Raw genomic sequence first — 14469 nt, 5'->3', positions numbered from 1 at the left:
GACAGAACTGTAATCTGTGTGTGTTTTGGCATTGTGAATGACTGTAGCTTTTGAATGAATGTACTAGTTTGACATGGGACTGCAAAAGGGCAGTTTACTCTTTAGTAAGGTGGAGTATTACAGTTGAAACACTAGCTTCAACAATTTATTTTCTCAAATCCAAAACATTCAAACATGTTTCTTCCTCATCTGAAAGCTGGATAAAAGGAGAACACTGTTGTACCTTTAAAAGACACACTAAAGCAGTGAAAGCAAGATATTGTAAACATATGGAACATAAATATGATGACTGATGGCTGAATGCTGCATTAGAGCATCCACATGACAGATGGCCCATATCAGATGTCTGGTGTGTGTGGTTAATGTTTAGTCAATGATTAACAAAAACTGTCATTAAGCCCATCTCTCTACTCCCTGGTGCTCGCCTGCAGCCTCGGTTCATGACGTAAGAGATGGACAGTAATGAATAGTCGGCCAGTGGAAAATGCATGCTGTCAACATGAATGTGCCAATGGTAAAATGATTATCCAAAAAAAAAAACACCAAAGGGAGATACAGAGTTGATCATCCCTTTCCTTGTAAATGTCAACCTTTTTAGTACATACAATACAATATCATCTACATATAAAGGAGAGTACAATGACAGGCTAAAAAATAAACAGTAAATGACCATCCCCTGGACCCGTTGCCAATGTCAGTTACAGCTTTATCAGTCCAGTGATAGAGACAGGTGTGGTTGTTCAAGCAAGCAAGTTGGACACGAACATATGGAGTGATTGAGACTATGAGACTTAGTTTTGTATTTACCTTTTAAATAAAAACAAGAGCAAAACATGTTGAGTTTGGACTTTTTAATCTATGAACTCCCTGCCTCGATAACCCGAATCACTGACTCAGTCAACTGAATTCATCTGTAATGATATCTGTGCTTTTCTTTGCAAGCCACAAACACCTATCCAATGAATAATCCTTAAAAGTCTACTCAAATGAGTCAAGAAATGACTTTTCTTTGAGTTGTTTTTTTAATAGTTCACCTTTAGAGAAATGTTTGTGGCTCCAGTGGTGAAAGGAACATGTTGTCTAAGCCTAACATGGCTTTCTTTAGAGCATTGCCAGCTGTATGCAAATAAGGCAGTCTATTCAGTGAAATATGCTGTACACCTGGTGCTTCGGTTACTGAAAGTATAAAGTTATCAAGTCCTTAGAGCAATGGTTCTGAAATTATGGCTGTTTTACTGTCTTAGAAATGTACATTTCAGATGGATTTTTCAAGACTTTCATTATCATTTGGCGCACTTTTGCTGCAGCAAGATCTGGCCTTGCCGATTTAGAACGCTTGAACCTGCTTAAAGCAAACTTTTAAAACAAGCTAACCAAAAACAGCACTCCATTGTTTGTCTGAACTGAGGCTTGACAGTGTTAATGATGCAACAGCGATGCTCCAGTGATGATAAAATAAAAACTGTGTCTTTTCCAGTTGCCAACCCGTACCTGCGTAACGCGAGCCGAACGAACAAAACTTCATCTTCAGGTATTGTACGTGAGGCTCAACGTGAAGCAAATACAGACATGAAAAAGTCACAAAAACGATCACAGTGTGACGCTGATCCAGAGGGAGAGGTAGTGCGGGTATAACAGCAGGCCTCTATGTTGTCAGGTAACCTTTGGAGGAAGATTTGGGAAAAGTTAGAACACCAAGTAAATGTACATCCTTGAAAGAATGGATTCTCTAAAGGAAATGAACAAAAAAGCCTTACAGCCTACCTTTAGAAGAAGCAAAGAGAGGCCAACATGTGCAAGCTTGGTCAGGTTTGGCTCATCTTTTACGTGCACTGAATGTGTGCTGCTTGTGACAGGTATACACCTTTTATACCTCTACGTCTCTCTCTCTCTCTCTCTCTCCCCCTCTCTCTCTCTCTCTCTCTCTCTCCCCACCCCTCATGGATGAAATGGGCAGAGAGGATCCTCAGGGTGCAGACACCTGTTGCATGGTGCGTTGCTCTGATCCAATATTGACATAAAGGGGGAGGGGTGTGTGTGTCCGTGTGACACGCACACACACACACACACACACACACGCACACGCACACACACACACACACACACACACACACACTCTAAATACATTATTCTTACCAGCCATTTTTCTCCATCCAAATCGCCCTCCCTCCTACACCACTGTGCCAGGCAACGTGTCTGACCTTTGTGCCTGTGTTGATCTGTAAAAAGGAGCATTGTAACGTAGCTAACTGCCGATTCCATTTGCCCCATTCAGTGCCTGTTCGGGCATCATTTCCATATCATATGCCTTGCAAATGACTTTTTGCTGTTGGGTGACTCAGCTTGCCCAACAACTTTGGTAAGAAAAAAAAAGCTTACTGTGGAATTTCCAGGCGTCGTGGCAATGAAATGCTCGGGGTTTGAACTCTTGCTAAAGAGGAAAATCCACCCTGAGACATGTGGAAATATAATTTTGCTATAAATACTCACCAAAATAGGAAATTAGAGGATCCAGACTTGAATTCATGACATTCTGGTGACAGTTTTGGAGTTGGTCCAATGACATTAGTGCCTGACTCTGTGGGCTATTTCTTATTTTATCTGAACGTCCTCTGAACAAGAAAGTCATTGATATTTTTGATTGATTTAATAGTCAGTTAATTCAGTTTGTTTGAATTTAAAAATTAATGATACAAAAAACTATTGATAATTGAAAGGGAAAAAAATGACAACAGAGCCTGTTTCACATAACATGAACAATGATAGTCAGCCAATCAGTGATCTTGTTACTGCTCTGTGGGTTGGACTTCCTTGGTTGCAAATGTACTGCATGTCTTTAAATTAAAGGGACAGTCCTTCAATTTGACACATACAGTTCTCTCATTATCTCCCCCAAGGAGGTAACGTTTTCAGTTCACTTTGTCTGTTTGTCATCAGGATTATGGAAATACTGTTAGCCTCATTGTCATGAAACTTGGTGAAATGGTGTAGCATGGGTCAAGAAAGAATATGTTAAATTTTGGAGCAGATCAAAATCACAGGGTGTATACATAGGTTATTTTTCACTCTGTTGACATTGCGAGATAAGGCATTAGGCCTTAGCAGAGGTCTGCACTCTCTAGTGCCTTTCTAGTCACCTCAAGGATATAATTATGGGAGTTAATGGGCTCCATTTAACTCCCACCTAATATCTGGATGAAATGGGTTATAATGGTTACCCACAGGCCTCCCCCTAAACTCAAGAAGGCTTGTTCCGAGTGAAATGTTTTGTTCTTGACAGTTAATGTACTCCCTCAAATTGAAGCAGTATATTTGTCTTTTTAAGGCACAGGACAACATGTAAAAACAAGCTGCAGCTCACAGATGTACCATGGATACCTAGTTATCTCTCTCCTCATTCCAGGTGACCAGCTTGGTGACCAGTGAAGCATTGGAACTTATACTAAGGATTCATGAACTGCAGAAATTTTGTATATATATATATATATATATATATATATATATATATATATATATATATATATATATATATATATATATATATATATATATATATATATATATATATATATATATATATATATATATATATATATATATGTATGTATGTATGTATGTATGTATATATATTCTAAGTTTTTGTATGGCATTGTGTGACCTGTGTCTGATGTTGTTGACTATATGGTGAATTTGCTGGTCTTGGTGCTTTGTTGGAGTTGACCTGAGTGCGTGCTCATTCACCTCATTGATTGCACCTGTGACAATTATCTATTGCTACTCTGATGGCCTGGAAGCTGGCATCACCCTGAGGTGAGCTGCCCCTCGTTTTTACATGCCAGGACCATTTATTAAAGGCTTTTTGACTTTTGCAAATCATTGTGACTTAGCGTTTTCTGGTTATGATGAATGAAAAAGCAAATACTATCATCTCCCTCCTTTTTTGGTCATATTTGTTCTTCAATCTTAAGACCACCTGTTTGTGGTAACTACATATGTGAATTAACACTCCTGACTGACCTATTTCATATATGTACAAAAGTATCATCTTATTTCAAGGGAGAAGAAAGGGCCTGAAGCACACTGATCAGTTTACAACCTTCTATAACTGACTAACAGTTCAACACCATTGTCACTTCATCAGAGTCAAAGATGGCAAAGACCAACATTCATATGTAGTCATTCTACATCAGGTGAGCAGTTCACATTGGATAATTGGTAGGTCAGGATTTCAAATCTATTGGACAATACACAAGTGGGAGTTGCCACTGTGAATGCCTGGCACCTGACATCAGCCTTGGTACATCTGTGGAGCTGCCTCTTGTTCTATCATACCCTGATGAAGGTGCTAAGCTCATTTACTAACATAAAGGCCTTTTAACTCATGCAAAACAGTGTGCCTTGGTATTTTGTGGTTTTGACTTAGTGTTCAAAAGGCAGCTGACCTTATACTGTTACATTTAGACATACTGTATCTGCATATTGTAATACGTAAATTGATCAGCATTTATGTCCAAATTGAATGATTAATTTTTCTTTTCGCTAAAGTTACAATAACAAGATAACCAGTGGCCTCTCACTTCTTCCACATTAGGAATATGGATGTTCAAAACACAAATAACAGTACAGCACTGTTACATTAAGTGCATATATGTACAACTGGGTAACAATATCAAACATTAAACTTGACAAAAAGTATAGATTTGCAATACGATTTATTTAAGTATTCAGCATTGTGCTCTTTTTCAGTAACAGTAGGAAAGTACATGGAGGGAAACAAGGTCTGAGTTAGATAAGACATTTATTCATTAAAGCAAATACGAGAATACCATCAAGGACACCATGAAGCCATTTTACTGCATGGAGGCGTAGTAGGAACAGCGTAACTGTCATGGCTCCAGGACACAGCGTACACAAAATTTAACTTCTGTCTACTTTTAAAGGGAGGTGTCACAAACTAAAGGCAATTCTCTCTTGTATAAACAAACTTGTTTACTGATCCTCTTTCTGGAGAGAAACAATGGAGAACTGGGATCACAGATCATGTCAAATTATAGAAAAAAATATTGCCTCACCAGAGGATTTGTTATTTTTACATATGGACGGCAGACATTGGACTTTAGACATTTGAGACGACTAACCCGCCTGCAATCAGCATTTCCTCATCTTGTAATTAAAACAATCTGAGGGGCTACACACAGATCATCCAAACTAATAAACAAACACAGCTGTTGAAAAAGAAATAACAAGCAGGCCAAACATTGCTCAAATGGCCCATAATTTTCTCACATTTTCAAATGCTATCATTTTGTTAACCTATGAATTCACAATGTAAAGTGTTCCCTTTATAAAGGCATATTCAAGTCAGGACCACATTCAAAACATTATTTAATAACAATGATCTAATAGAGTTGTGACTGACCAAGGACTTCCATTCCCTTTGAAATTAACCGTCTCTACATTCAAGTTGAGATTAATACCGACACTTTGTGAAACTGGAGTTCAACATAAATGACTCTGTGACTTGCAGTTATGTTCAGGAGCTAAATGAAAACATCATTCCATCATTAGTACATCTGTCATCTTGTAAAAAGAGATGCTCAAGATCTAGATTGGACAAATGTGTACTGAAAAATTCCCTGAATTTGATTTTGGTTTTGCAAAACCCTTGAAAAAGTATTAGCCGTACTCACTCTTTTTTTGCAATACAAATTTTAGTCTAGCATTTAAAGCAATTATACAAAAAGCGTAAGCAGACAAAAAAAAACTCTCCATGTCTTGTTTCTAGCAGGTGGAATTAAAAGGATTACTGATGTTTTTTTCCCAAATGTGTATAAACCTGGTCAGGAGTACCTTAGCAAATAGACTTTAGGTTTGGTTGTGCAGTTATTTAATAGGAGGGAATCAAAATAACTCAGTTAAAGCAGCTTATTAATAGGACTGACTTAAGAGAGCACAATTCCATATGTTCAAAGGTCAAGTGTCTGGTCCCCTGCAACACCTGCCAGGTAACTCCTGCAGATGTTAATAACCTGTGTAGTTTCTGCACTTTGATGTGGCAGTGTGGAGTACAGACGCACATGTCTACATATGTTTCTATGTATACAACTAGGTGCACACTTGTGTAAGTGAAAATAATAAAAGGTCACCACAGAGGTCCTTATTTGTGGGTTCAATTTGCAATTAGATGAAATGACAGTTGGTCCTAAGCTCTTAATGGCCACTGTGGCCCAGTCTCTTTGTGTAAGCCTCCCAGCCTGACTTTCTGTATGACTCAGCAGCTTCCAGCCTATCAGGGGCCTCCAGGATACCCCGGCCGACGATGATGACATCAGAGCCTTTGTTGCAGAGGACTTCCTCTGGGGTGGTGTACTGCTGGCCCAACCCATCACCTGTGAGAGAGAGTGGTGGGAGCATTGGGTGAGGAAGGGAGGCAGAAAGAGAGGGAGGTTGTTGAAGAGGGTGAGGATTAGTACTGATAGCAAGCCCAGCAATCATTTCTTGTGCTACAGCTCCTCCTTGTGTTAAAGACAAGTCGCAACACCAAAAAGAGAGCAGAGTGGAAAGGCATATAGTTATTTACACCTATTTTTCTGTCTGTTTAAGGCATCAAAGAGAAGTCACCTCCGGGTGAAAAAATAAGTAAACACAGAGTGTATTTGCTCCAGCCATTGTCTTAAGTAAGGATACTGTGTATACTGTGTATTAAAAGGACTTTTTATTATTCACTATTCACCAAATATCAGTTACCATATCAAAACACCCTTAAAGCTGAAAGGCTGCACTCTGACCTTGTATTATTCATTTCATTTTAAATTTGGTGTGGTGGAGAAAAACTATTTAAAATATGTAACTCAGTAGGTACCACACCAGAAAGTACAGTGTAACAAAAAATACTGCAAATGCTCACAATCATCAAAGATTAATAATACTGAAGTGGGAGTGTGTACCTACAACATTAATCTATTCAACTATATGTGCATGTATGTATAATAGAGTACATTGTTTTGTTTTTATTTATTTGACCTTTTTAATTTATGTTTTATCTATCTTATTTCCTTTAATTTATGGTTTAGTTGCTCTTTTTTGTTTCTGTTGTTGTTTTTGGTCTTTTTCTTTGTATTTTTTTATACTGACATTATGCTTCCTGCATCTTGCATAATTTGTCCTCTGGTTTTCATTTTATCTTAACTCTACCCTGGTTTCTTCTTGCTTGTGTAAACTCTCTTTTTAAAGGTGCTATATAAATAAAGATATTATTAGCTGTTTTTTTATTACAAGATTTTATAGTTTCCTTTTACTTATATGTAAATTACAACATGTCTAGGAGAAAAAAAATAAATGAAAAGAAATACCAAATGTCAGTCCAAATTCAGATTTACCTCCGGCCTGCAGCTGCACCCCGGGGGTCATGTGGATGAACTCTGGCCTCTTGGTGATCTTGGAGCCACAGATAAACCCAATCACAAAGTCTGACTGCTCCTCCGCCATCTTCAGCTGTAGCGAAAGATAACAGAGATGAACTAGACTTACTGCCTCGCTGTCCTGTGCCTCTGCCAACCAGTCAAGTTGCAATTTACATCCGCGTCCGTCCAAACTTAAAAAATGTATTAAGTGAAGACATTAATTTAATAAAATATATTAAGTGTATTTTTGGGGCAAAATGAAAGTCATCACTATATTGAAATGTATGCTTTTAATTAATAATTTCTAGTGAAACCTGCCATCTTCACTTAGAGACTATTTTTAAGGAGAAGACTGATTGAGAGCTTTGTCACGTAGTGCAACGAGAACCACCTAAAGCCTAATATCTGCAAAAAAATGAGCTTGCGTTGTAGTTATAGCCATGACAGCTGACAATGCTTCAAATACTGATGTTAATTTTTCAAACTTACTCATGATAAAACCAGCTGTATTCTATTGGAAACTGTGCACCTGCAGTCCAGCATTGGGTCTAAAAGTTTGCTTTTACGTGCCTCTGCCAAAAACTGCTCCCCTAATAAACCGAACTGATCCGATCAGCTCTGACTGATCCAACTAACTGAGTGACTCATCAATTCTCCATCCTCTGATTCAAACTCAACCAACTGAGTGTGCAAATTTTTGTGGTTCCATTAACGCAGCACAATTCTTTATGCATAATTTAAAGAAATTCCCTCCAGGCATTCCTGAGATATCACAGGACAATGCGATGGACAGACAGCCACACAAAAAAAATGCATGAAAACTAGAAGCTGATAAACCTAAACTATGTACTATATCATTTTTTAAGTAAAATTACAAAAAACACAGAGAGATGCTTACCACAGCGTTTGTGTATTCACCCGTAGCCAGTGACCCCTGGGAGCTCATCTGTGCTATGAGCAAACAGCCTTGGCCCAGAGGCTTTCCTACAGCACTCAGACCCTTCACAACGCTGGGCCCTGGCACCGCATGGGCATTCACTATGTGGGACCAGGATGAGATCTGGTACAAACCACCTAGGAAAATGCATACACAACACATTGTTAGGCTACTTAAAATATTAACAAAAAAGTTATTTTGAAGACAGATGCACTTCATGACAATGTAACGAGTATTAAATCCTCCCACCTTCATACTGATGCTTGACTGTGTTCCCAATGTCAGCAAACTTGCGATCTTCAAAAATGAGGAAATTGTGTTTCTCAGCCAAAGCCCGCAGCTTCTGGCTGAAGGCCGCTGTATAGTCCTGTCAGCAGACATAACAAACAGCGTTATGTCATTTATCCTGACAACATTCTCTGTGTAAAATGTGAACTCGTTTCACTCTGACCTTTAGGATATCCACATGAGTCTTGAGCAGGCAGATTTTGGAACCAAGAGAGTCTGCCAGCTGAAGTAGCTCCTCACTGCTCGTCACGTCAGCAGACACACAGAGGTTAGACTGCTTGTCCTCCATTATCTTCAGCAGCTTTGACGCCAGAGGGTGAACGTCTGCAGACAACAGGAATACAATATTTTCCATTTAAAACCACACCAACTCTGACCAAAACAACTGTTGAGAAATGAAGAATAAAATGTATGAAATGCTTTTAAAAGCTGGATGTAACTTTGCACAGAAATACTGTCAATTTTATTCACATTACTGTACTAGTGCTGACCATTGACTAACTTTGAAGTAGGGCTGTGCCCGACTCAGAACTATGTCAATCAAATCAGATTTGTTTTCAAATATGAATATTCGAAAAGTGTTTTTCCCCCATAAAACGTTTTAAAGTTTGAATGGGCTCTGTAGAACGTTCAGTTTGACAGCCGCATTCACTTAGTATAGTACACAAGCTGACAGCGCTAACGACGGGCTGAAAATGTACAACAACATTTTTTGGTAACATTAGATATCAAACAAAAGCCAGAGACTGAGTCGTAATAAGTTGCTGTGAGTGGTAAATTGACCTCCTCTAAGCAAAAGAAAGAAGATAACATGACAGTCAGGAGTGCTTACTCTGCAGCAAAGTCTGGGGACCAAAACTTCCCCAGAAGCACACTGCACAGCACACTGACTAGCAAAAAAAATAAATCAATTGCTGGACTTGAAGCAATCTCAGTCAACTGAGGGGTCTGAGGAGTCTGACTGATGGTTCAAATCCCCTACTTTCAATGGACAGCCATACATGGAAGACGACATACCTGGTAGTTTAGCTCTATCTGCGTAGCTCAGCTCCATGCTTTGCTCCACACATGGCTTCTTGGAGGCAGGAACCCCATTTCCATTCTCCTCCTTGGGGCTGAAAGAGCCAAGATGCAAATGTTACATAACATATGCATTAAACACACAAACAGCTGCACTCCAACTATACTCGTCATCTTTGGGGGGATGATGGTGCGACTGTACCTGAAAGTGTTATTGTCCAGGATGAATTTGCGGACGCTCTGGGCGGTGTGGGCGTTGATGCGTTCGGCTGCCAGCAGCACGTTGAGCAGCTTGAACATGGAGATGATGGGATGGAGCTTGATTCTCTGAGAGGCCAACATCTCCACTCCTCCTTGCTCTCTGTCCATTAGTACGATGGCATCTGTCACCTGGAACCAACAAACATTTCAAAAGATGAATACACCCACTGGGGTGAAAGGGATTGTTCACCCAAAAATGAAAATTCGGGCATTATCCTCTCATCCTCATATCATTGGAAGTCAGATGAAGTTTTATAGTCCACAAAACACTGCTGGAGTTTCATGGGGGAAAAGGCGTTGCACTCATCTCCCACACATTTGAAGCAAATGGTGACCAGGATTAAAACATTAAAAGACTGCATAGTAAAATCACAAAATGTCTCCATACTGCTCGTCTGAAGTAACCAAGTGTCCTGAAGCCCCAACGTGCCAAGTTGTTTTGAAAAACGTCACTGGCGTTTTATTTTTAGTCTTGTCTCATCTTGGTTTTATTATGTATTTTTTAAATGTTTGAATCTGGTCACCATTTGCTTCAAATGTTTGCGAGATGAGTGCAACGCCCTCTTCCCATGAAACTCTGGCAGTGTTTTGTGGACTATAAAACTTCACCCAACTTTCTATCAGCCTGAGGGTAAGAAGATAATGACTGAATTTTCATTTTTTGGGTGAACTATCCCTTTAAGATGGTTTCTGCCTACTTGATGGACCTCTAAAAACCTTTACAGTGATCAAACAAACAATGTGGCACCTTCAGTCCCCCTTTGTAGAGCACTTCTGCAGTCTCCAGGATGCTGCTGCCACTGGTCACCGTGTCCTCTATGATCAGGCATGTGTCCCCCTCACGAAATGAGCCCTCCACTAGACGCTTGGTTCCTAGAAGAGTTACATAGGGAACCTTATCAGTCTCTATTCTGGACACGCTGTGTTACTGAGTCACTTTTACCCTGATTTAAGACCTCAGAGAGGTCATCTTTCACTGCAGTAAAAGTTGCTGCTGATTCACGAGTCAGCCCCTACTGCTACATGTATGGTCTGTTTTTTTTTTGTTGTTGTTTTTTTTATAGGAGAGTGTGAAACTTTAAAGATTTAAGTGATTTTTCAAGAACTGTCTTGTCAGCTTTGTAGGGCAGGATGAATGCCTTTGTTTGACAAAACAGCTTAGCATTGGGTCAATGTCCACAATGCACATAGCTGCAAACAGTTGAGACTTTTTGTTAAAGGTAAATAAGCTCTTAATACCACAGGGCCAAAAACTGTTCCATGTTACTCCTTATCTCAGGGATGTTACAGTACGTGTTTGCTCTTCTCAGAAGGAAGAAAAACTGTAACAACCTCACTGATAGACGTGCAGGCAAAACTGTGCAGAGAGCGAATATTTTAACCCATATCGCTAAAACAAGCTCTTCAGGTTTGCTCGCATTGCAGGTCATCAGCCAATCACAACAGCAACTCTGCAAGATATCTGGCAGTATTAAGGGAAGGGCAAACTCAAAACTGCAGATATTTCACATGCGCTATACTCATTTTAAGCTGCTCCCATCTGGGCAAAAAATGTAGGGTCTCAAGAACAGTAGTAGCACCACACGGCATCAGCTTTGGCTCTGATACAAATCACCTTCCATGTTAAACATCAAGTTTTACAAAATTGGACAATTCTTATCTACAAACAATGTTTCCATCTTAACAAATTTGTATGCTTTCCAGGGTCTACACTCTCGTCGTGCGTGATGAATAAAGCCTGGCCTTCAAGCCACTCACCATAGTCCTTGGCCTCCTTTCGCCTGATGAGCATTGGCAGTTCATGTCTCGAGCAGATGATTGTGGCCAAAGGCAGCGCTGTGTATGGAACGCCACACACCGAGTCAAACTGAAGCCCCTCTTCTTGCACTCGCTGGTAGATGAGACTGGACACCTGAATATAAAACAAGATAAAAAGGTTTGCAGTGGAAAAAGGGTCAAGATGTTATTGTGGTTGTGTTGTAAGTGATGGCCATATGACAAACACATGACAGTCATTTCCAACATGCTAACAGGGTTTTAACATTTGTCATCAAATGTTCCAAATTATGTATAAATACATTTAAATTGTGATTTAAGAGAAGTTGGAGTCTCAGACCTCTAAAAGATGATAAAAATTCTACAACTTTATGAAAAAGTTGTTTTTGGATGTCTATATTATGTAGTCCTTGTGATGAGGCAGTGTTTTTGTTTGTGCATTAAGTTACCAAAATCAAATAATGTCAAGCTGTACTAAAGAGCTTAATCAGATATATTTGATCCCTGGGGGGGGGATTATGATATGTTGTCATTGCTTTAATGTAATGGACTTTTAAATATCTTATGTCTTTTACGTTAGTAGAGATAACAAGCATATAAAATAATAAAGATGTACTTTAAGCAACAACATTTAACACTAGTATCTAACATATGAAATATGAATGACATGCTAAGTATGTTAAGTGTTTTAAAAAATATTTGTTTAAAAAATGTGGATTAAGCTAAAATATTTAACAATGTTAAAATGTTTAAAAATATAAAACATGTAAAAAATGTATGAATGTAAAAAATATAAAAAAAATATGGGCATTATGCTCCATTTCAAAGTATAAAACTAGCATGTAAAGTTTTAGAATTTTAAAAATGTGTACTATGCTACATTTCAAATTATGAAACTAACATGTAACGTCTTACAAATATAAAACATATATATATATGTATTATGCTACAAGCTTCAACACAATACATACATCAACACAAGTAAGAATAAGAAACATGTACAAATGTGCATCACACGTTAAAGGTAAGCGATTTGAAAACGATTCTTATGAACATTTCTTACATATTGTAATGTTGCTGACACTGTGTTAAACAAATGCTGTAGGAACATTTTGGACGCTTTAGTTGGTGCTTTTAAATTAAACTGTGTGCGATTGGTGATTTTTGGTTACCACATCTACAAGAGGGGAAGCCAAATTATATTGACAATCCCATTTTGCATCATACGCGTCTTGCATAATGTGTCCTCCCTGAATGCGGAGGTCCACTGCAAACTTCCCGTCCAATACTGACACTGTTGAACTCTCAGGCTGCTGGTAAACATCCACGTGTGCGCCATAACCACGTTTCCTCAACACGGCGGTACTGACATTTTAGCCTCAATATGACATTTTAATTATGGATAACGCAGCAGTATGATGTTTCACAGTTGATCACATACAATTTAAAGTCCATCACGCCGTCCACCGGAGAGGACAGCACGTGCTAAGGTACCTGGTTCATGAGCGCTGGGTAGGACACGAGCACCCTGAGGTCGATGTAGATGGGTGTCAGCATGCCGCTCTTCAGCTTGTACTCTCCGAACTTCACCGCGTCCACATCGTGGAGCTTCAGGATTAAACTGTCAATAGAGTTGTTGTCCATTTTTGCTTGTATTCAAGATATATTTCACAGGAGTTGTCCCGAACTTGCGTCCGACCCTACTCTGTGCTTCCTCAGCGGGAAACATGAACAACACTTCCACTCTGGTTTCTTCAGAATAAAAGCGCCATCCCTACTCTTACTCTTCAGAGTATTTGAGCTTGGTGTTCATTCACAACCAACAGCGACTATTTCTACTACCAGGTCATCAGGCACACAGTCTGTTTTTCTTTCTCTATGAAAGCCACAGAATGAAGCTTATTAGTGTGAATTAAGCTAAAGCACAAGTACGAAGTATGTTACAAGCCGCTCTAAGGAGGAGATTTTTGTATCACAGCAATACGAGGAGAAAAAGGTCCATGAGAAAATAGTTTTTTTTTTAAAGCAGCTTCAGTGCACGTGTATTTTAGTCAATAAGTATTTTCCGTAATTTTATTCTGAAGGAAAGACACGTTAACCGGAAACCTTGCTAGCAGAACCAATGACAGATCGTATTTCGCATTCCACAACTCCGCGAGGAAGAATGATTTCCGGTGTAGTATATTTCGGTATAGATCATGGATGGGGTTACTACGTCTGAAAATATCTCTGAAATGTTTTGAAAACATTATAAGGATATTTTTAACTGCATTAAGGGTGAATTGAATGTTGGTGATGTGTTTAATACTGACGGTATGGTTGTTAGAACACATGAAGTCAGCTATGCAATTTAGAAACTGTCAGTGAATAAAGCATGTGGCCTTGACCACATTACAGCAGAACATCTTAAGTATGTTTACCGTAGAATTTCAGTGCTTCTTGCTGATTCTTTGTTATCTATCTCGTTAATGCCTGTGGTGAAGGATAAAACTGGAAAAATACTAAAAGAAAAGTAAAAGAAAAGTACTTTCTAAAGTATTAGAACATATCCTTTTGGATAAACTTCAAGAATACATAATTACCTCAGACAGTCAATTTGATTTTAAAAACAAGCACAGCACAGATTTGTGTATATGCACACTGAAGGAAGTTGTAAGTCAGTACAGAAGAGATAATACTACAATATTTATGTGTTTTCTGGATGCATCCAAAGCGTCTGACAAAATCAACCACGGTAAACTGTTCATCAAACTACAAGAATGAGGGGCTCCCATTCGATAATGA

General features: G+C 38.9%; 1 protein-coding gene across 1 annotated transcript; it reads right to left on the bottom strand.

Moving 5' to 3' along the window:
• Positions 1–4695: 4695 nt before the first annotated feature.
• umps (uridine monophosphate synthetase) lies at positions 4696–13426 on the bottom strand. Its single transcript, XM_042494474.2, has 10 exons — positions 13180–13426; positions 11668–11821; positions 10658–10782; positions 9851–10038; positions 9646–9743; positions 8792–8952; positions 8590–8707; positions 8302–8477; positions 7380–7494; positions 4696–6389 (listed from the first exon to the last, which is right to left on the bottom strand). The coding sequence occupies exons 1-10, from the start codon at positions 13327–13329 to the stop codon at positions 6211–6213; spliced, it is 1464 nt and encodes a 487-aa protein (XP_042350408.2). The 5' UTR covers positions 13330–13426; the 3' UTR covers positions 4696–6210.
• Between the last annotated feature and the right edge of the window lie 1043 nt (positions 13427–14469).

This window comes from Plectropomus leopardus, chromosome 10 (genome assembly GCF_026936395.1).
Source record: "Plectropomus leopardus strain MGB_pleo_1.0 chromosome 10, ASM2693639v1, whole genome shotgun sequence".
Taxonomy (NCBI): Eukaryota; Metazoa; Chordata; class Actinopteri; order Perciformes; family Serranidae; genus Plectropomus; species Plectropomus leopardus.
This window is presented reverse-complemented; position numbering and strand designations above follow the sequence as displayed.

Bases quoted from the DNA above. Each gene is read 5' to 3' on its own strand.
- umps (XM_042494474.2), bottom strand. From the start codon at position 13,329: ATGGACAACAACTCTATTGACAGTTTAATCCTGAAGCTCCACGATGTG. The intron at 8,708-8,791 runs GTCAGAGTGAAA...GTCTGCTGACAG, and splicing joins CTCATGTGGATATCCTAAAG to GACTATACAGCGGCCTTCAG. The intron at 6,390-7,379 runs GTAAATCTGAAT...TCTCTCTCACAG, and splicing joins GGTGCAGCTGCAGGCCGGAG to GTGATGGGTTGGGCCAGCAG.